Here is a 22,333-nt window from a genome sequence, read left to right as displayed (position 1 = left end):
TGGTCATAGGTGAGTAGCCTGCTGTGGTTGTTGGCCCAGGAATCCCAGGTAAGTTGCCTGTTGCTCCTCTGAACTTTATCTGCCCGCATGAAGGGATGACAGGAAATGGGAGGGGGGAAAAGAAGGAGAGGAAGAACCAAAAAAGAGGAAAAGGTAACTAAACTGTTCAAATAAAGAAAAAAAAATGACAAAAATGAAAGCGGTTTGCAAAGGAAAAAAGATTTGTTTGGCTTTTCCCTTTTTCTCAGTGGTCAGCAAAGCAGATGATTAACATCTGGGATTGAAACCTTTCATCCTCCCAAGAATAATGCATGCTTTTCTACAGCCCATTTTTCTTCCTTTAAAGATGACTATTGAATCAATTTCTAATCTCCCCCTGTGCTTAGCTGCTGAGATTAAAAACATTTTTTAGCTTAAAAGTCAACCCCATCAAGATATATGACACACTATTAGTAATTAAAGATGTGCAAATCTCCGCCAGTTAACAGCCCTTGTATATTAAGCAAAAGAAAACTAGGAGAGATAAATCACATTCTCTCCTGATTCGAGTAGTTTACATGTCAGTCACTACAAGTTATTGCTCTGACATTTTAATTTAGCCAACATCTATCACTGCCATTTGATTATCCTCAACAATCAGCTATTTCTACTAGGATCTTATCTAGGGCTTCCAGTAATAAAGAAATCTTGGCCTGTGATATGATTTTATGTGATTCTGAGCAATGTCCTTTTTCTCTAGAAATGAATATTTGATTACTAGACTTGTATTTCCGGAAGACGTTCAATTCATTTTTGACAATAAGCTATATTTTGGGGGCAAAGCTTCTCAATCGTTTTAATGTGATGTTCAGAGGCATTTCATTACTTTCCCTGAACAACATTCTCTATATTCTCTGCTATTAAGCTTTGTTTCCCTGCCCAAAGCTTGAGAATACAAACAATACTGATCCTTGGTATACTTAAGTTTTTCAAATTGATATCCTCAAACAGAATGCAATCAAAAGAATAAAGATCAACTCATACATCTTTCCACTTCTTCTAACTCTAAGGTCATATGCTTTTCATCATTAGCAAATATATCTATAAATACTCATTGCTTGTAACACCCCAATGTGGTAGTTGAACCCTCTTCTTGCTGGAAGGTTCAGTCATTTGTGTTATATGTTAATGATCGAATTAGCCTCAGAGCTGAGAAAAGTACTCATTAACTTCAAATTCTGTCTCCTCTTCCATCCGCTAGCCAAGCTAGTGCCTTTTAAAGTAGATGAGGTAGAGTTAGCCCTTGCTTAAGAGAAATTTCCCCAGAATAATTTAATATTCAAGAGAGTAAGTCATAAATTCCCCCTGGGGAATAGTATTAACCTATATTTCTTATACCTGAGAGGCTACTCATCATCCCGGCTTCTGCTACCTTGCTCCTACTGTTATAATATTATGAAGCTGAAGGGGTAGGAGGAAGAAGGTGAAACAGGAGAGACTCAGAGGCAGTGGTCAGAAAAGCAGAAAGAAAACCAGCAAAGGATGCTATTGTGGGAGCAGAGGAATGAGAGTCTGTCAAGGTGATATGGCTAATGGTACCTAATGCTGTACAAGGATGAAGCCATTTGGAGGTGGAGAAAAGGTCATGGGATGTGGCGTTTGGAAAATCAATCAGTCAGCAAGTCTTTGTTAAACATCTTCTGTGTGCCCAGCACTGTGCTAATTAAAGTGGTGATAGAAAAGATAGAAAAGACCTTGAGGCTAACTATAGCCCTTCTCATTTGGGAGCCAAGACTGGAATAATTAGAAAAAAAAAGACAGTATGTGATAAGGCCCTACTCTTCAACAAGGCTGGTCCTTCCATCTGTGACCTTGATATCATCCCCTCCCTCCTCTTCTCGGACCTTATTCCATCGGTCATTTAGATTCATTCTCGCATCATCCTGTCCAGAAATATGCTCAGGCCTCTCCTATCTGAGAAAAATAAAAGGCTTCTGTTGATCTTGTGACACCTTACCACTTCTAGCCCTCTCCCCCTCCTTTCCAGCCAAGTGATTGCCCTCTTTCTCCTTCCTTCCTCTCTCTGACAAGCACCTAAAAACTTACAACAATTTGGGGGGGGGTGGGAGGGAGGAATGCTCTTGTTGTTGCAGCTGCTGAATCTACTTTAACTTTTAAAAAATTATTTTCTTCTGTGCTACAGTAGACTGTAGAGCTGGTACAATAATACAATCCAAAGATCTCCACTGATCTCTGCCATGGTGTTGGCTTCTGGATATCACCCCTGGCTTTCTCTTCTTTTCTCTGATTTCACAATTTTCTTCCCCTTGAGGATCCCACACACTCCCATGGTTCCTTGAGCACCCGAATGCAGAGGATTCTTGAATCTGTATCTCCAGCCCCAATTTCCCATATGAACTCTAGGCCTGCATTTCCAACTACCAGATATATTCTCTCTGTATATTCTCATTTATCTTAAATTCAATATGGACAAAACTGAACTCTCTCACTCTGTTTCTCTGTCTCTCTCTCTCGTAAATATCACCATTCTTCTGTCAATGTAGCTCTTAAAACTCAGTCATTTCTGTCTCTTCTCTCATCCTCATCCTCAGCATCCAATTTGTTGTTAAATCCTCTCATGTCTACCACCAAGATCCTCAAGGCAGGGAAGTTGTCTTTTAATAATATTTTTGTATTTTTGGTCTCTGGTACAATGCTTTGAAAATAGTCTATCCTTATTTTTTTTGAATGAAGGTACAAAATGCAAACCTTTTAGCTGAGGACTTTAGTGTTTGCCACAATTTGGCTGTAGGACACTTTTCCAGCTCTATTTCAAACTACATGTATTCATGTTCCAGCCAAAATGGATAATTAGACCAGGTGTGGCAGCACTTGCCTGTAGTTCCTGATCCTAGGGAAGCTGAGGCCAGTGTTTGGCAATTCTGAGCTGCAGTAGAACAAAAGCCAATTGGGTGTCCTCACTAAGAGAGGCATCAATGTGGTGTGTCCCCTAGCACGGAGGGCCTCCAGGCTGCCTGAGGAGGCTAGGCCCGAAAACTGGAGCAGGTTAAGGCTTCCAAACTGATTGGCATTGGGATTGCACACATGAGTGGCTACTGCATTTCCAGCCTAGGGAAGAGAGGGAGATGGAGTCTAAAAACAAAAACAAATGGACGAGCATCCCTCATCTTATCTTTTTTCTTCCTCCTGGAGTCTTAACATGCTATCAGTATGTCTAGAAAAGACTCTTTCCCCATCTCTACCTGTTGAGATATTCTATTTCTTTAAGGTCTAAATCACATTTTTCCTTTTCTATGAAGCCAAACCTGATAGACACCATCCTTCCCCACCCCACTATCCTGAAAGCTACAAGTGATGTCTCCCTTAGATCTTTCATGCCTCTTTTCAGTTTAACTACTCCTATGTGCTTATTACATTCTGCCTTGTTTTGTAGCTCTTGGAGTACCTGTCTTAACCTCATTGCATCGTCAAGCTCTTTGAAAGCAGAGATTATACCATTCTCCCCCCCCCCACCCCCCACTGTATGCTCAGCACTGATCATGGTTCCTTGTACACAATAGGCCTTTAATGAATGTTTGTTGAATTGACTTGATGGTGTCAAGTGGTGTAGTCTGGATAGCAAATACAAAAGCAATTCAGATAATGATGTAGTACTTTGTCAGCTTTGGGATTTTGTGTACCATCTTGCCACCTCTATTGCAATAAAGGAGAAGGATAATTCCAAAGCTAAAGGACGGTGGACAGACCTGCTAAAGTCACAAGTTACAAAAGCTCACTTAGGGTCTCCCTGCTACTTCCTAATCTACATCAAATACCATGCCAAATAAAAGTCAGATGGCCTAGCCCTGCTCCCATGGTTGAGTATATATTATGTGCAGAATATTCGATGTATGTACCCAACTAGGTGACTACAGACCTTCCTCCCCTGATCTGATAGCCGGCTTCCAGGTTTTCTGCTTGGGACCAGTCTTTATCCATCAGAATTCTTCCTTCCTACAGCCTGTACAATCTATACTTCTCAACAACAAAAACAGACTTTTCCCCTGCAGTTAGGTTCCTAGGATCACAGAATAAAAGCTTGGGAGGGACTTCAGAAGTCATCTGTAGAGCCCCCTCGTTTTACAGACGAGCAAATTGAGGCCCATGGAGGTTAAGAGACTGGTTCAAGGTCATGTAGGTGACAGGTACCAAAGGCACAATTTGAAAGCAGGTTCACTGCTCTTTCCAATGTTAACTTTTACTCTTTGTGAGTCCACCAAAGTAAAATATGGACAGTACTCTATCTCTTCCCATCCAAAGTATGTCAAAGAAATGCTATAAGGATGTTCCACGCTGATATAAAGTATATATAATGATATATATGCATATACATACATATATGCAATATATATGTATATGTACATTCATATATGCATGTGTACGTATATATATAAACTCATATACGTGTGTGTATAAATGCACATCCTATATGTATGAGTGTGTGTGTGTGTGTGTGTGTATACACATCTACATACACACACACTCATATGTATAGTATGTTGTTGTTTGTCCTTCATTCTTGAAGAGAAATGCGGCATCAAGAAGTTATGCCACGACTTGCAAGTAAGCTGGATTTAAGTGAGGCAGAGCTGTGCAAAGTCACCAGCCTCACTTTCTCCTCCAGAGTCATCAATCAGGGTCCAGCAGCCAGACATAAATCAGGACAACATAAGAGGGTATATGTGTGTGTAATGATAAAATACATTAAAGGATAGAAAGTATCATTATACTTTGGAAGAGATCTATGTACCTATGTGATAGGAAAAACGTGAAAGCAAATGAAACAGTTACCTTGATGTAAAATTGTTACTCAGGGTATTTTGAGGATTTTTTTTTAAATGGCCTGGGTGGTATGAGCGTGTTTACATGTTGGCGGGAATGTAAACTGATTTTTATAAGCTGGGAAAATAGGATTCACTTTATAGAAAGTGGTTTTCCAAACCATTTACCAGTATACAACATGCATTCATTCAAAGCAAGTGACACCTGTATACTACATTTGGAAGAAGACAAGTAAAAGAGTTTGTAAAGGGAAAGTGGGAGACAGGATCAGCCCTATGATTTAGGTAACCCATTTCTTCCATATTTTGTGGTTGTTGAGTCATTTTTCAGTCATGTCAGACAAGAGTCTGACATGTGAAGGCCCATTTGGGGCCTTCTTGTCGAAGATACTGAAGTGATTTGTTATTTCCTTCTGCAGCTCATTTTGCATATGGAAAAACTGAGGGGAAAAGGGTTAAGTGACTTGCCCACGGTGATACATCTAGTAAGTTTCTAGGCTGTATTTGAACTTGGGTCTTTCTGACTCCAGGCCTGGCACTCTATTCACTGTGCCACGTAGCTGCCAAATGGTATCAGATACAAGTAGCAGTGTAAGGTACTGGAAAGAATACTGGTCTTAAGGTCAACAAAAGTCCCAAGACTGAGATGTGCCTCCATCTCTTACTAGATGTGCAACCTTAGGAAAGTCCCTCTCGATGAATCAGTTTTCCTTATCTTTGGATGATAATACCCAAATAACCTCCCTTACAGGGTGCTGTGAAGAAAGTATTTTGTAAATCCCATAATACTACATAAATGTGAATTATTGTTATGCCAACTGTATGCTGAAGAAATATTACGGCTTTCTCCTAGTACATGCAGTTTAGAGAGTAAAATCAGCCACTTGAACCGAGTTGCAGGATAAATAATTTTATTCCTTTGTCAATATGTTGGGAAATTGCTTGGAGCAAACTTTTTATTATTGGTGTGTAGGGAAAATAAAAAGAAAGAAGAATAAATTGGCTTAAGAAAATAAAAAAACAATTTAGGAATTGATCTGGGAGTCATTAATGGAGGAATTTAGATAATATTACATTTCTATGACAAAACGGTATTACTAGAAGAAATACATTCCTCTGCTTGTTGGAGAGGTGGGGAACTATGACTATATAATCATTCAAATGCTTAACTATTTTTTTCTTCTTTGTTACAAAAGGAGGCTCATTAGGTAGGGGAGGCCAGGAGGAATATATTCAGAAATAAATGTAATAGAAAAAAAAATCATTAGCAAAACTTAAGGGAAAAAAAACAACCCAGCATCACTCAAGATACATGCTCTGTTGCTTGACACACACTGCCCCCAACCCATGCCAAGTCAATGAAGAGTTTTCAGTGTTGTGGAGATCCTTATACATTAAAGAGTCTTTTCCCTTAGTCTGCGTGTCAGAAAATACCATTACCATCGTGACCTGTATGAATGTCCTGTGATTTGGAATCTACTACTGCTCTTTACCATTTTTATTCAAATATTTTAAAAGATGCTAGATTTTTTAAAAAATTGGATAATCTGCCTGCTTGGCATACTTTCTGTACTTTGTTCAACGTGCAAAATTTAAACTCTGATAAGAATGATGGGGTACTGTGGATTTCATTAGCTCTAGGGCTGTATGAGCTCTATTTAATTAAAAAGGTTGTATCCAGCTGATTTGTTCAGTATGGAATTATCTACCCCACCCACATCCCCCAACCCTGATGCCCCTTCTCAAACTGTGGAGAAAAAGTATAAACTGCTTTCAGAGGTGTAAGGCATGTAATACAAATGAGCTCTCTACACCCAAGAAGGCAATTCCAGAGAAATTTGCTATCTTCCTATGTGTACAGAAACATATCAATTCTCTTCGAGACATAATGATCAGCACCAAAGGAGGTTTATGGGTTCGTGGAATGTAAGAAAAATAAGCGGCCTTGGCATTAAATCATGGCTTAAGATTTTTTTTTTAAATTCTAAAATAAGGGGAAATTTTGAAAACAAAACTACAGGAATTTCTCTGGTTGCCTTTTTTGGGCATGAAGCTCTTATTCTTGGGGCATCTTTTGATTAAAGAAGCTTAGCTGGGCCTCATTTAAAAATTAATAGGCACATCTGTGTGCTTTAAAGCCATAATCTCTGAGCTTCTTTTTTATTCTTTGATATATGAATACTTTGTGGCTCTCCACTGAGCATGGTAGACTGAATAGAGAGAGCTGGTCAGGAAGCGAAGACCTGGATTCCAGTCCTGTCTCTTACATACACCGGCTGGGGCCAGGGGCAAGTCATCTCACTTCTCAGGGCTCTGAGCCACTCCTGAAGCCTTTTGGTTGTTTGGAAAGTGCCAACCTGCATTTGATAACTTGGAGTTATTTACATCAATAAAATCAGAGGTCCAGTTTCTGGCCCTATTAGTATGCTTGGTAGTTCTTGATTCGATCAGAACATATTGCTGGTGTATTGTTCACTTTCAGACAATGTAGTATCCAATCTGAGAAGGAAAAGTTTATCATCCTGAGAAGAAACAGTTTCAGAGATGAGACCAGACCTGACAAGGCGGTACCTCTTTTCTTCCTGGGCTCTGAAAATACCAGCCATGCTTTTGAAACTCTGGGAGATAGAATATTCCACAAGGAATGAAGACTAATTACCTGACTTCTTTGAAGCAGGAACACTTAGATGGCATCCTTAAGAGTTATGAAGGAGCATGGGAATCCACTATAATACTGTCAAAATATACATTCAGGTTTGCCTTTTGCAGGTTCGTTGTTTTATATTTAGGAAGGAAGTCCAGCATTAAAAATGCTAAGTGCTTCCCTTCCACCTGTTCCATTGGCCTTGGGGACTTTGCTTTACATTAAGCAAGACTTTAATAAACACTTTTTTTTTGCAGGGAAATTGGGGTTAAGTAACTTGCCCAAGGTCACACAGCTAGTACATGTGTCAAGTGTCTGAGTCCGGATTTGAACTCAGGTTCTCTTGACTCCAGGGCGGGTGCTCTACTCACGGCACCACCTAGCTGCCCCAATAAACACTCTTAAAACTATTTACATGCCTCAGTTTTATGGATTTCCATGAGGGCATATTCAAGCAAACCACATACAACTTGAAAAGGGGAACTTTTCAGATGGAGAATAATCAATAAACAATCAATCACCAAGAATTTATTAAGCTCCTACTATGTGTCAGGCAACGGGCAAGGCACTGGGACAATAAATGAGTTAGCCTATAATACTGAAAAGGATGGACATAGACTCCACCTCAGCTCCATTCTAGTTTCTTATTCTCCTGGCCAAAGCAATAACTGTGAGGAGAAAATAAACTGATATGAGGAGATCTATCCAAATGGATCCTCTTACCATGGTCAGGTCCCTTCAGTGCTACTCGAGTCTGGTGATAGGGAAGGATCTCAAGCTTGACCTGGTCTGTCGTATTGGCAAGGAACTGGGTTGCCTCAGCCATGGTGCAGTATTCCATGCTAGTTCCATCGATGGAAAGAATATGATCTCCAACATGTAATGCACCACATCTACAGAAAGGAAAAAAACTCAGTCTGATCAAGTACGGCTCCCACTTGGAATGTGACTTTTAGTTCCTTCAAATTGTTCATGAAAATTATAAGAGATATTTATTATCTTATAAAAAAAAGAAAGGAAAAGTTGAAGTGTTATAGGAGCCATCCAATGTCAAATTTTAAGCCTTTTAATACAAACCTGATATACAAATAGAGACATGAAGGCTTGGAAAAAATGGAAAAATTCAGGAAAACAACGTATGTTTCACATTCTTTTCTGATTTTTATGGGGGGAGAGAGATATGTGGAAATAATTTTGAAAAACACTTTTTTCTCTCCTTCCTCCTGAAATTTTTTCAGTTTTTCTTCCCTTAGGCCTTCATATCACTATATAAGAGTTGGTAAGTACACAATAACCCAAGATATTATTCAAAGAATTGGAATGGGGTAGCTGAATACACACAAGCACCCAGCCCACCATTTTCTTTTTGTTTTGCTATTCCAAAGTTAAACATTAATTAGAATAGAAACTGTAAATGATGATGGAAATTATGCAAGATTCAAACAAGTTGTGAAACCAGGGCTAGCATGGTTCCTTGAGGGGAAGATTGGGACAAGGGGAAGGGGGCTAGCTGCTATATCTTGCTGCACTCAAGAAACTGGCTGCTGGATAAGTTGAGAAATGCAAACACAGCAGTCAGCATCCCGACGTACCAATCAAGTGGACAGTTCCTTTAACTGGTTACCCCCTGTGGAATGGGAAAAAACAGACGGAGAAAATTAAAGCATCCTGCGCATTGAAATGGAGAGCACCCCCAGATCAATGGCTGTTAAAGGCTTTAATGTAGGATAAGACCACAGTGGAGCTGTAGACTGACCACTACAGGGGGTTGCTTCTCACAGCCCTGCTGTGAGGGGTAATACTGGGAAGAAATGGGATATAGGGGAGAAAAGAGCTAGGGACATGCGTAAGAGCCTAGCTCCTAAAGCATGTTTTAAAATAAAATAGAAAAATATTCCAAGCTTTAGTAGCCTACGTCTTAGGGCAAAGAGGTGTTTTTAATCATCTTTTCCATCTGTAAATATAATTTCATTTGAATGTGCTGGGTCACTCTAAATAGAGGAAATGAAGTCTTTCTTATCAGGAACTGTAAAATGATTTTGTAGGTGGGAAACCAGTCTTTCCCTCCCATCAACCTCAGCAACATTCTAAAATATTAATTAGAAGGAAAAAAAACTTAAGGTAAAGGAGTTTCATTTTTATTGTGTTGTAGGAATGAGAAATGCACCTTAAAGGGACACTTCAAGGTTGTAAAACCTTAAGATTAACACACCATGACAGCTGTTTCACAGTGCAGGGCTTTTCTTTAAGGATTCTAGCCAGGTAGTCAATTTTTTTTTTCATTTAAGGAAAATAATAAGATTTCATGGCTATAGGGTTTAACTCCTTTGGATACTTCACTGCATGCTACATCACAAACAAAGAACTGCTTGACTTCTCCATGGAAATAATAGAAGGTTTATGTGGCAATGCATGGTAGGAGAATTTGCTTTGTTTCTTTAAAAAAAAAGGACTTTAAAAAACCGCACCAATGGCCAAACCAAACACCTGGGGAGAATCCTTAAACTAAGACTTCCATTGTGACTAGGGTAGGTAACTGATAGGGCAGGTAAATTTTAAAGCCCAACAACAGTGACTTGTCTCTAAACAAAACTTGGAGAAAACGGCAAGGAAACTTAAATTTTAGTTTTTTATTTGTTTGCTTTCTGTCATTGCTTTCCGTCATGCAGTTTAGAAGATGAAGCATCTTCATGGACACTCACCTGTCGGCAATACTTGCAGATTTGATTTTGTCGATGATGATGACCTGCTTGTTGCAGCACATTGAGGTACTCAGTGCGACACCAAGGCTGGAACCAGGGGTTTTGGCAACTTCAACAAGCAGTGGCCCAGAGGCTGTTGCCACTGAATCTGTTGGAAATTTAATTTAAAAATAAAAAAGAGGTCAGTATATTATCAGTATTGATGATTCAATCATACAGGACTGTAACAGGCACAGAATACATCAAAGGGTTGAACAGTGACGTCTCTGTGTCATAATACAGTGACAGATACATCTTTCACAATATAGTCTTGTGCTCTCCTGATTCCCTTGGGTACATTTGGGTCATAGACTGGTGGACTCCTTTCCCGCACAGGTGGACCCAGTGGTTATCAACTCCTGATGTCATTCTACTTTTGGAGTCCTCTAATTTCCTTGATTTTATATCTATCTAAAACCTGCCTCCATGTAACTCTTATCCAGGAGCCATCATTCTAGCTTCTGGAGCCAAAATGTCTAGTATCTTCTCAACGTTGTAGTCCATCAAATACTCAAAGGCAGATGTTATGATCCCCTTCTCCATTTATCTCGTGCAAGAAAAGGCATTAAATCATATTAGCATTACCAGTAGATGCGACAACATAGATAATTTTGCCCAACCAACTTCTTGATTATTAATAGTAATATCCAAACCTGCCCAATCTTATATACACTTATTAAGCAAGGTACAGCCACTAAGGTCCAGCGATACAAAGACTGAAGATAAAATCAGGAAAGAGCTTACATTCTACCATAAGGAAACAACATGTAAACAGATAAGTATATATAAAGTCACTTGAGAATAGAGAGAGCATTTAAAAATAGAGGGACTGGAAAAGGCTTCCCATAGGTGACTAGGCAGCACAGCAGATAGAGCACTAGATGTGGAATCAGGAAGACCTGAGTTCAAATCTGGCCTCAGACACTTAATAGCTGCAAGACTTTGGGTAAGTCAATTAGCCTCTGTCTGCCTCAGTTTCTACATCAGTAAAATAATGTAATCATAGCATCTACCTCCCAGGATTATTGTGAGCATAAAATGAAACAATATATGAAACAATTTTCAAGTTTTAAAGCATGGTTTATAATGCTAGCTATTACGGTTACCAATAATTATTAATGGTAATAATTATCAGTAATAAAAATAATGGCTATTATTATCATTATAGGAAATGGGTCACAAATTGATCCCTGAAGAAAGTTAGAGATTCTAAGAGGTGGAGGCAGAGAAGGAATGAACTTGCCAAAGGTATCTGCCATTATCATGGAGGCCGTCCAGCACAGATTCTAGAGGATTTCCCTACAGTTGGTGAAGTACTCCAGACAATGTTTATTTGCATGTAACATCATGTTGATTACACTAAGACTAAGAATGCTATAGAACTTAAAAGATTCACAATAACTCAAAAGACTTCAGCTTAACAGTCCACAAAGGAAAAATCCAAGTGAATGAAGAATGCCTACTGTCCAGACTATAACGTACAATTTAATGGACAGCCCATAAAGTTGGTGCATCAGCAGAATAGAGACAAACTCTGTACAGGCAGAATAGGGCCAGCTAGACTGCATCTGGGAAATTATATAGCATTTCCAATGATTCCAACCTTTTCCCTGAAATCAAGTCCCACCTTTTCAATATCAATATGTTGTTTTATGGTTGGAATGCCAGAATCTTTAAAGAATCAAAGCCATAGGTCCTCAAAAGGGCAATGAAGACATATATTGTGGGCATTAACAGACTCCAGAATATTACAAATGATAACTTGAACACAGAAGGTGGTATAAATCATGGTGGTATTATCATCTAAGACAGGACCAGAAAAGAAGATGAACTGGAACATGGAAAGGGGGAAGGATAAGAGGTGTATAGCTTGTGTGCTGCACTGGTACTCAAAGGATGTTAAAAGATCTAGAAAGAAGCCCCAAGAATGGAGGAGTTATGGGAAGAAATGGAAATAATTACACAAGATGAAGAAGCATTGGAAGGTTATGATCTTCATTGTTTGATAGAACTGGGTTTCTTAAACTTTTCCCCCTTGTGACCCTTTTTTGCCCAAGAAATTTTTATGTGACCCCAGGTATATATAGGTATATAAAATAAGAGTATATATCAAATATTTACTGATAATAAATAATAAAACCATTTATTTTAAAAACAATTCTTTGGTATACATATGATTTTACCATTTATTAAGGACGAAAACAAATTTGCATGCCAATGAGATGGGTGTGCTTATTCATTTTTATGGCAGGGAAATATTAAAAGTCTTTATTTTCTGCAATTAAACTATTATGTTTCTGTAAGAGCAGAAAACTTTGTACGTACAGTAAAAACACTGCAATTCTTCACATATGATAGTCTCGAGTCTGAGCCAAGGTGTCTCTGGCAGTGTCCGTTGGTGTTGTGTGGTGTGCAAAGTGTGTATGCTGTGTGTTCAGAATCAAGGCTGCAGCGAAGTCAAGCAATGCAACATGGGCAAGTGCTGCCAGAAACATCTTGGATTCCTTACACATTTGATTTAGAATTAATTTTTGGTTGCTGTGCACTCAGAAACTTTTTCCATTAGCAAATTTTTCTTGACTCCCACATTAGTTATGCAACCCCATATACAGTCACGACCCACAGTTCAAGAAGCACTGTGATAGACCAACCTCCATCAATAAAATCACATAGCTGAAGAAGTATTATGTCTTTCATGTTGAGCAGAAGCAACTCTAGCAGATGTCCAGATAGGCAACGTCCCTTAATCATGACCACATCATGACTATGTCCCAGTTTTATCATCTACTTTTAGAACTCATCATTTATTTCCTTTTCCTGGATAAGCAGTCTATGGTTATGTTTCCATCGTAATATTGCTTCTGTTTTAATCTCAATTTATCCTCACCCAAATGATTTCTGGGGATTTGAGTTCTGGGCATAATTTAAAGTAAGGTGGCAATATGGTGGTATCTGGGTTACCACAATTATCATAATACAAAACCCCATATTGATTAGGATGTAAGCTGATGTAGTTTCTCCAAGTAGGAACCATCTCAAGCAGACTCTGAGACCTATTGGACATCATCCCCAGGACTACTACCTAGAATTAAAGTCTATGGAACCCAGATAACTCTAAAGGATGAGAGGATCACAAGATTTGTTCAGTAAAGAGATAACTCTTCATTAGCTGCCTCCTTAACTAGGTCCAATTGCCCAATCAATTACTTTCCTGGGACACCTCCATCCCATGAGCTGACTTACTCTTTAAATAATCAAGACAAGTGAACTTTGTGAGTATCTATTCAGGACAATGTATAGAAGGGATTTTGGTGATGATAACAATTGCTGATTGGGATTTCTTTGTTCTTTTCCTCCAGCTGAAGAGAGCTGTGATCCTGCATTAACTGCAAGAGGCTCGACAAAGTAACTGTCTATAACGTCTGTCCATTTCTTATTTCAAATATCTTGAAAGAAAGGTACAGGGGCCAGCATTTATATTTAGTAGGATTTATGGGAGAACTGTATCTTGTGAGGCTTAGAATTAGGCATAAGAGGAAAAGAGTCTTCCACACTAAACTTGGGCATAATGAATACCAACTAATGCCACTTAGGGGAGATAATGGCCTGGCACCAGACTCCCTTAAACTTTACTTCCCTCCATGTTATAGTCCAGTTACACTGGCTTACTTGCTCTTCCTCGCTTATGACACTCCGTTTCCCAGGACTATGCCTTTTCACCGGCTGTCTCCCACGGCTAGAGTAGTACTCTTCTCTCTTCACCTCCCTCACTTCTCTTTCCTGGCTTCCTTCAAGAATCAGCTTAAATTTCATCTTCTTCTGGGGAGGCCTTCTCCAGTCTTCTCCACTATTAGTGGTTTCCCTCTAAGATTATCATTCATTTACACAGTATAGATCTTCTATGTAGAAAGCTGTTTGTATGTTATCTTGCCTGATTAGAATGTAAACTCCTTGAGGGCATAGAATGCATTTATTTTTGCCTCTGCTTATATCCTCAGCCCTTAGCAGAGTACCTGGCACACAGAAAATACTTAATAAATGGTTGTTGACTGACTGATTCCTCTGATGTGCTGATTTTTCCTTCTGGAGAAATTTGCCCACATAAAGTTGACAAGCCTGATATTAGGCAGCTGGGTGGTGGCTCAGTGGGTAAAGAGCTACACTTGGAAGTTAGGAATATCTGAGTTAAAATTCTGCCTCAGGCCAGACAATAATTGTTATAACCCTGGGCAAGACACTGAATTGCTTTCAGCCTCAGTTTCCTCGTTTGAGAAATGGAGATAACAGTAATACTTACCTCACACTGTTGTAAGGATCCAGTGAGATGTTACATGTATGAACATATACATATAAACATATATGCATATTTGAGGTAATATATATGATGTGCATAGATATATGCATATAAAGTTCTGTGTAAACCTTAAAGCAATATATTAATGTTAGTTATTATGATTATTACAATCATGGAGAGCTATTATAATAATGGGTATAATGGAGGAGGAGAAAGAATAGAAAAGAAGATAATTAATTCATGAGAGAGAATATCTAGGAGAGGCAGCAAAAAACCTATGGCCCCAGGTAGCTACAGTATATAAAATGCACAAAGTGCAAGTGTTTAGTAAAAGGGAGAATGAGAAATCCTAAGTCAAGGGAACATGAACGTGGATAGACTTCAAGAGATTATAGAAGATGGAAAGTTCTGGAATGCTGTGGTCCATGGGATCACAAATAGTCAAACGTGATTGAAGACTAAACAACAGCAAAGTCAAGGGAGAAAACCTGACTTTATAGGTTATCACTGACACAATGTCATGGGACTCAACCAGAATTTGATATTAGAAAGTTATACTTTATCGAAAAGGAAATAATGGTGGTTGGGTAACATTAAGAAGATATCTTCAAGAAATCCAGCAATCAAGGGTGAAATACTAGAGAAAGTATCTGATTAAGGATCAAAGAAGTCAGAAATAAAAAGCAATATTTTGGTAGGGGTATACTGTAGACCCCCTTGACGGAGGGAAGGAATAATAAATGTTTATTGGACTGTATTGGAAACAAAACTTGTTAGGAATGTTTTAAGAGGGTCAGGTACAGTTTGGGTAAGATGGTCACTGATGTTCTTTTAGGCTTTAAGCGTCTCTGATTCTATGAAAATCTGTTGTTTGTATTGACATTTTCAATATTTTTGTACAAGTCTCTCACCTAAAGGAAGAATTACTTAGTGCATGGCACCTTTGCTTGAATGATAAGATGGGGAAATGGCCTTTCAATAGCCTAAAGTAATACTTTTAGGATTTAGTTTAGAAGAGAAAGACCTGGAATGAATCCAGGTTACATGCAGGCTATATACATTGGCTGACATTTTCTTGGAACTGCAAACTTCTATGAGACTCTTGTCAGTGGGGTGCTCACAAAGTTTTTGCACTGGCTTTTGAGAAAAGAGACTAAATTTCTTTAGAGACTAAATGAAGGCATCTTTCAAGTTTTGAAAACTTTAGTGCTGGCGTTTCTGTTACGGCACCAAGACTTTTTTGTAGAGACTGATGTGTTAGAGGAGGTCATGGGGGCAGCATTTATGCAAAAAAAGACCTAAACTCAGAAGCTGTGCAGTTGCTTGGTTCTTACTCTTCCTGCCAATTAATACCCATGGAAATAAATTACAAAGCAAAGGATAAGGAATTACTTGCAATCAAGGCCAGCAACCAATCTCATCTGGAAAGTTCTTGACACCTGGTGACAGCATTCACCAATCATAAAAAGTCAGCATTCGTCAGGCCTTACTCAGATGCGTGTTCCCAACAATAAAGAAAAGTCAATTGGATATCCCCAAATGCTACTGCACGTAAGTCACAAAAGTCCTTATGAAAAGTGTCATCAGAAATGCTTCAGCCTTTTACTAAGATATCTAGGAGGATGCAAAGGAAAACCAAAGGGATACAACCAGGGTGCGGGTGAGGGGGTACCCATTAAAGATGGCGGAAGAGAAGAAACAGACATGCCATCATGAGAAGAAACAAACAGAAGAAAGAAAAATCAGGAAGAAATCAAGTTCACAGCCCCTGACAGAGGATTAATTCATCATGTTGAAGTAAAGCATGAGTGTGAAAAAAAGAGTCATACAGACATAAATTATTCATGGTTAAAGAGGTTTCAGTCATTAAGATATTTATATCAACAGTAAAGCACTTATGCACTGTGGTGATTTATGGGCTACTATAATTATACACCAATGACTGTTTGCACAGAAAACACTAGATTTTTTCATTTTGTTAATCAATTTTCCTTCTGAACAGTGCATTTTAATCAGAGGACAAGGTTTGATTAAATCCCACCCAAGACAGCACAATGACTTTTTGCAAGTTAATGCTAACATGCCCTGGCTAACATATCCTTTAGATAAATAGTAGGAGGAACGGGGTCCTTACCAGATTATTCATTAGCAAAAAGCCCTACTATTCTCAGCTTAGTACTCAAATAGTGAAATTAAACCGTTTCATCAACTTTCCCAGGAACTAAACAACAACACAATGTTTTTGAAGGACTGAGAAGCAGACTGTTGCCTGTCTAAGGGTACTTCTGGGGAAGTGGCCAAGTATATGAAATAACCAGCACTATATAAATGTGAATTATTCATATAAAACTACTACAGGCCTATTATAATGCCTAATCAAGGTCAGAAGTGAGTCCTTGAAGGTCATGATAGTGGCATGTAAACTTTGGACAGATTTCTAAGCTGGACCAGTTTTGAGTCAGGGGTTCAATGACTATTTATCATTAGAAGGAAAGCCTAGATAAAGTTCAGTCAACAAGCATTTAAGCATTTATTATTTGCAGGCACCGTGCTGAGTGCTGGAGATTCAAAAAAAGAGCAAAAACCAGCTTCTGCCCTAGAAAGGCATGCATTCTAATGAAGGACACAAAATTCAACTAGCTAGATATGTACAAGACATTCACCGAGTATATGGAAGTTCAGAGACCCAGCAGAGAGCTCTATGCTGGCTGAAAAATGATCTTCTTTCAGTCACAGGAATTCTTAAAAAAGACAATTGACTAAGTCTAAAAATAGATGTGTTTTGCTTCAGTAGTTGGAATGTCTTCATAGGTGAAAATACAGATTCTTTGAACATTAGTATTTCATGGTTACAGTTATCCACATACATGTGTATATACATAAACTCATATTCAATTAGACAGATAAGGTAGACAGAAAGATAGATTGACAAGGTAGGTAAGTGGATTGATGGATAAACGGATGGATGGATGGATGGATGGATAGATATATAGATGATAAAGTAGGTGTATTGGCAATCAAAATGGACGTTCCCTTAGTTTCTAGTTCCTTGCCACCACAACTAGTTATTAAAAAAAATTTTGGCGCATATGGGTCCCTTTCTTCTTTCTGTGATCTCTTTGAGGGTATCAGCCCAGTATTACCGGGTCATAGGTGACTACATGCCTTCACATGGGTGGCTTCCCCCACATCTGAAATGCTCTCCTTGCTCACCTTTTTCTCCTGTCTGCCCTGTCTGACTTCAAGACTCAGGCCAAATCCCACCTTCTGCAAGAGGCATTTCCTGGTAACCCCTGCCCAACATGATACCCTCACTGGTAGTACATTCCCTCTGAGACTACTTTCCATTTATATTGTATGTATATCATATGTACTTTTTTTGGTACATTGTCTCCTCATTAAAACGTGAGTTCTTTGATGTCAGGGACTATGCTTTGCCTTTTTTTCCCCCAATCTCTAGTACTTAGAACTGAGCCTGACACATAGTAAGCACTTAATAAGTGCTTGTTGACCGCACTCCTCCATGAAGCCTTCCCTCTCAAAAAAAGAACCAATCCCCCCACATGATAGTGTTTTGTTAATATTACTCAAGCAGCATTTTCTACTTATTTATATATAATATAAAATAGATAAGTTCCATGAAAGCAAGAAACGTGACTAAGCTAAACTGTATATCTTTCCCAGTACCTAGCACAGTACCTTTGCATATCATTAAAATGAATTAAATAAGAAATGATGTGAAATAACTGAATAAGAAACAATCAGTTCACTTACTCTACTGCCAGAATAGTTTATTATTTAATAAAAGGGGGAACTAAAGTCCAAAAGACATAACTCAGGTAGTTCAGACCGTAAGGAGGAGGGGACTATTAGACTCCTAAATCCTGTAACTATGATTTATAGGTCTATCAAACTAGAATTTAGAGCAAAATTTACTAAAATGATGTCTTTTGACTTTCATTTTTTTTGATTGTGCTCACTATAAACTTTTCTCCACTGTATTTGGACATGAATATCACAGTCTAAGATACGTTAATAGAGAAAAAGAAATGGCATAGAGGAAGAAAAAAAGGTGAGAAAACATCCACATTAGACCAGTTATGCATAAAGCATGTCTAAGCTGTAGATGATACAATTGTGAGGGCATTGAAGGGCCAACATACAAGGAATATGAAGGAGAGGAAGTAACAAAAGCATGGCCAAATCTTGGACCTTATTAATAATGAAAAAAAGCAACTTGGAAAACATTAGTCATCTTTGTGAGAGTCATTTGTATGTAAACTGAGTGTATCTTTGATAAGGGTATTAGTAGGAAAGAAGGAAGGAAGGAAACAAGCTTTTATTAATGACCTACTATGTGCCAGGTGCTGTGCTAAGCATTTTACAAATATTGTGGTCAAGTCACTTAACCTCTCTGTCTTATTTTCTTCCATTGCAAAATGGGGATTAAAAAAAAACACTTACCTCTCTTGTTGTAAAGATAAAATGAAATATTTGTAAAGTACCTGACACGTAGAAGGCACTATATAAATGTTAGCTGTCATCATCATCATCTCATTTGAGAAATATAACAGAAATAACCTTCTGATAGTCAACAGCAGGTAAGACACAAAATAGGATGTATGTGTATGCGTGCGTGGATGTGTATGTGTGTGTGTGCTGGCCAAAGATATTCACAGAATACAAAAATAAAGGTATTTGCAGAAATGGTGGTGAAGATCCAGTAGACAGTCCAAATAGAAGGATTTCCTGGGGGTGCTAAAGTCCTCCAGATGCTCCTGTTTGTATCAAGTCCCAGAACATCATCGAGTCTCTTAGAAGAGATCTGTCATCACTCAAAGGAATTTGATCTGTCCATACACACAGGAAACACAAAATGGATGAAGAATGTCTACTGCCAAGATTTTAACATGCACTTAGATGGATACCCTAAAGAGTATGTCTAACAGACTGTATAACTGAGATAGACAGTAAAGAAGGACAATAGGTTGGGGCCAAAATTGAACAAGAGGGAAAGTGAGGACAGGATTGCTTTTGAGAAACTGGAAAGCTCTTTTATTGAGCCCAAATTTCCCATAAAAGCAAAGGCCTTTCAATTCAATACAAATAATTTGACAGGTTTTGCTATATGGCAGTGAGATCTGGAACACCACTGTCAATAAAAGGCTAAAGATGTGTATCACACAAAGGGCAATGGAGAGGTGAACTGTGGGTAAGTATGCTGTATCATCTAACTGATAAGGAACAAGATTAAAAGGCATCATCAAGGAATTGTACGTCAGGAAAAGAAGATGGGTGGTCGCATTATAAGAGCAAGGGATGAGAAGTGGACAGCCAAAGAGAGGAGATTCTCCACTGGTTCCCTTATAATGTTTGGTGAAAGTGAGAAAGGCCTCCAGTATGAGGAGATGAACTTTTAAGAACACATGGACAAGAGTCACAGAGGATAGCAGGTATGGATTACTTGTAATTTGCACATCTAGAAGGAATTCCTGAACTAATGAGATCACAGATCCAAGTACTTGGGAGATGGGAATGGGAAATAGACATGAAACAGAGCTCTGTGAAGAAACTAGTAGTGAAAACTAACCTCTTCATTGTAACTTGCTGTCTTAGGGAGTTGCTTAGTTTTTGAGAATATGTTTCTAGTTTCTAGGATCTTCCAATCTGTAAATCCTCCACACCATAAAATTCCTCAGGTGTACTTTGGTCAACTACTACATTGAACTTATGTAGCCCTATTATAATAATAGAGTTAAAACATGTGTAAATAAAAGGCAATCAGAAAAATAAGCCATGGGATTTCATAAGTGGTTTCTGAGGCCAAGTATGCGGATGGGGGCGGGGATATAGTTGGAGGAAATAATACTTTCCCTTCTAGTGAACTGTTGTTATTCTGATAGGCAGAAGGGGTTTTGGAGGTGGGAGGAGGAATTCTAAATCTCTTGTGAAATATCACTGTATCTAAGAGACAACCTTTTAGGCAGTTCATAATGTTCATATCCTCCTTACTAAAAAAAAAGAGTCTTTAAATCAATATGGCATTTGGAGGGACTTATTCGCATGACTAATGATGGTGATTGCTAGAAAAGTCAGAAAAATCACCTTCTTCAAGATGTGATGTCAAAGGCCTAAGTAGGGTACACATACATGCCAACCCCTAAAGCATCAGTTCCACATTATCTACCTCCAGAAGGCCTGATTTCTCTTACTCTAAAAATAGTGGCTGTCAGTTCCTTTTCTGAACTGGGTAAGTGATCCCCTAAAAAATTGAAGCCCTGTCAGTTTATGCGGAGACAGGGAAGTTGTACATGCAGGAATATGAGCTTTGAATGGCTGAAGAAGCTCATGCTTAGGCTTCATAACTGCCATGGAGATAAGAGCTGGACGTGTGATTTCATTGGTACTGGGAACACCCCAGGTGAGGGAACTCCCACCGCCAATACAAGGTGGCACCGTCTCTGCAATGTACAGTCTTAGGGAGTTGCTTAGAGCACTGCCAAGGTGCCAGGAGGTGAAGAGATTCGCTCTGTGTAACTGCCAGGGGCAGGGAAGAAATGGTCAGTCAGGAAAAATTAATGGCTCTGCAAGAGGTAATTTTTACCTGGGACTATCCACTAGAATTAACTTCATTACCTCTCCTAGGATGTATTATTATGTTAGCAGAAAAATATCTCAGTTCTCAAGAATTCATAAAGAGAAGTGGAATCAGGATGGGAGTGGAGTAGGTAGAAGAAATGGCACCAAATGTACAACAATCTCGGGAAAGTTGTTTTTTGTTTGTTTTATTAATGCTCACATGGATAGGTGAGATGGAAGGCCATTTTATATTTTAATTTCTTTCAAGGGTTGCCAAAGTAAAAAAAAAAAATCATCAAATGGCCAAGCAATTGGTGATGTGTATCTCCATATTTGGGGCAGCTAGGTGGCTCAGTGGATAGAGTGCCCAGCCTGAAGTCAGGAAGACTCATTTTCCTTAGTTCAAGTCTGGCCTCCAACACTTACTGTGTGACCCTGAACAAGTCACTTAACCCTGTTGGCCTCAGTTTCCTCATTCGTAAAATGAACTGGAGAAGGAAATGGAAAACCACTCTTTGCCAAAAACAAACCTCAAATAGGGTCATGAAGAGTTGGAAGTGACTGAAACAACTGAACGACAACATCTCCATATTCAGGTTGGTCTTTGGGAAACAGACTTGCTCTTTAGATCTAGAGAGGCTTGATGCCTTTCCAGAATGGTAGAACCTTTTAGAGCCTATTGTCCCATGACACAAACTTCAAGAACCCAGGATGTCTGCATAGTACAATGAAACACTGCAGTAGGACTTTGTGTGGCTCTCTTCTATGCAGCAATTATGATGGAATAGAAGGAAAGGGGCAGAGGGTGATAAGAATTCCGTGATTTTTACAATTTGACTCTTGTCACTTTAGAGATGAAATCCTCAACAACCAGTAAATGGACATATTGCTAGAAGAGATGAATTATAGATGAATTATATCAACCTTGACCTTCTTGCTATAAACAAAACCAGATGAAAGGATGAAGTTGCCACCAAATGGAAAGATGTCTGAGAGGCAAAGAAAGGAGTTGGCAGAGTGAATTTTATAATATGCTCCAAAGCAACATGAAATATAATTTAGTGGGATAGTTGGTTATTGCATATTGCAGAATTCATGGTAAGTATTTACAAAAAAAACCACCACTAAAATATATTCACCAGCATAAGTTGCTATGATAGCTAGTGGTATTATGGATAGAGTGCTGGGCTTAGAGTCAGAAAGACCTGAGTTCAAATCTGGACTCATACACTTACTAGCTGTGTGATCCTGGACA

The 22,333-nt window shown here is 38.7% G+C and overlaps 1 protein-coding gene across 1 annotated transcript in view; it reads right to left on the bottom strand.

The window, feature by feature from the left end:
• The window catches only part of GRIP1 (glutamate receptor interacting protein 1), a 338,240-nt gene that overhangs the window by 143,449 nt on the left and 172,458 nt on the right, over positions 1-22,333 (bottom strand). Inside the window, exons 8-9 of the mRNA XM_036760738.1 lie at positions 10,167-10,314; positions 8,188-8,357 (exon numbers count right to left, since the gene is read on the bottom strand). Of these exons, the coding sequence (XP_036616633.1) occupies positions 8,188-8,357; positions 10,167-10,314 (318 nt within the window). The remainder of the gene's footprint in view (positions 1-8,187; positions 8,358-10,166; positions 10,315-22,333) is intronic.

This window comes from Trichosurus vulpecula, chromosome 5 (assembly GCF_011100635.1).
Source record: "Trichosurus vulpecula isolate mTriVul1 chromosome 5, mTriVul1.pri, whole genome shotgun sequence".
Classification (NCBI taxonomy): Eukaryota; Metazoa; Chordata; class Mammalia; order Diprotodontia; family Phalangeridae; genus Trichosurus; species Trichosurus vulpecula.
This window is presented reverse-complemented; position numbering and strand designations above follow the sequence as displayed.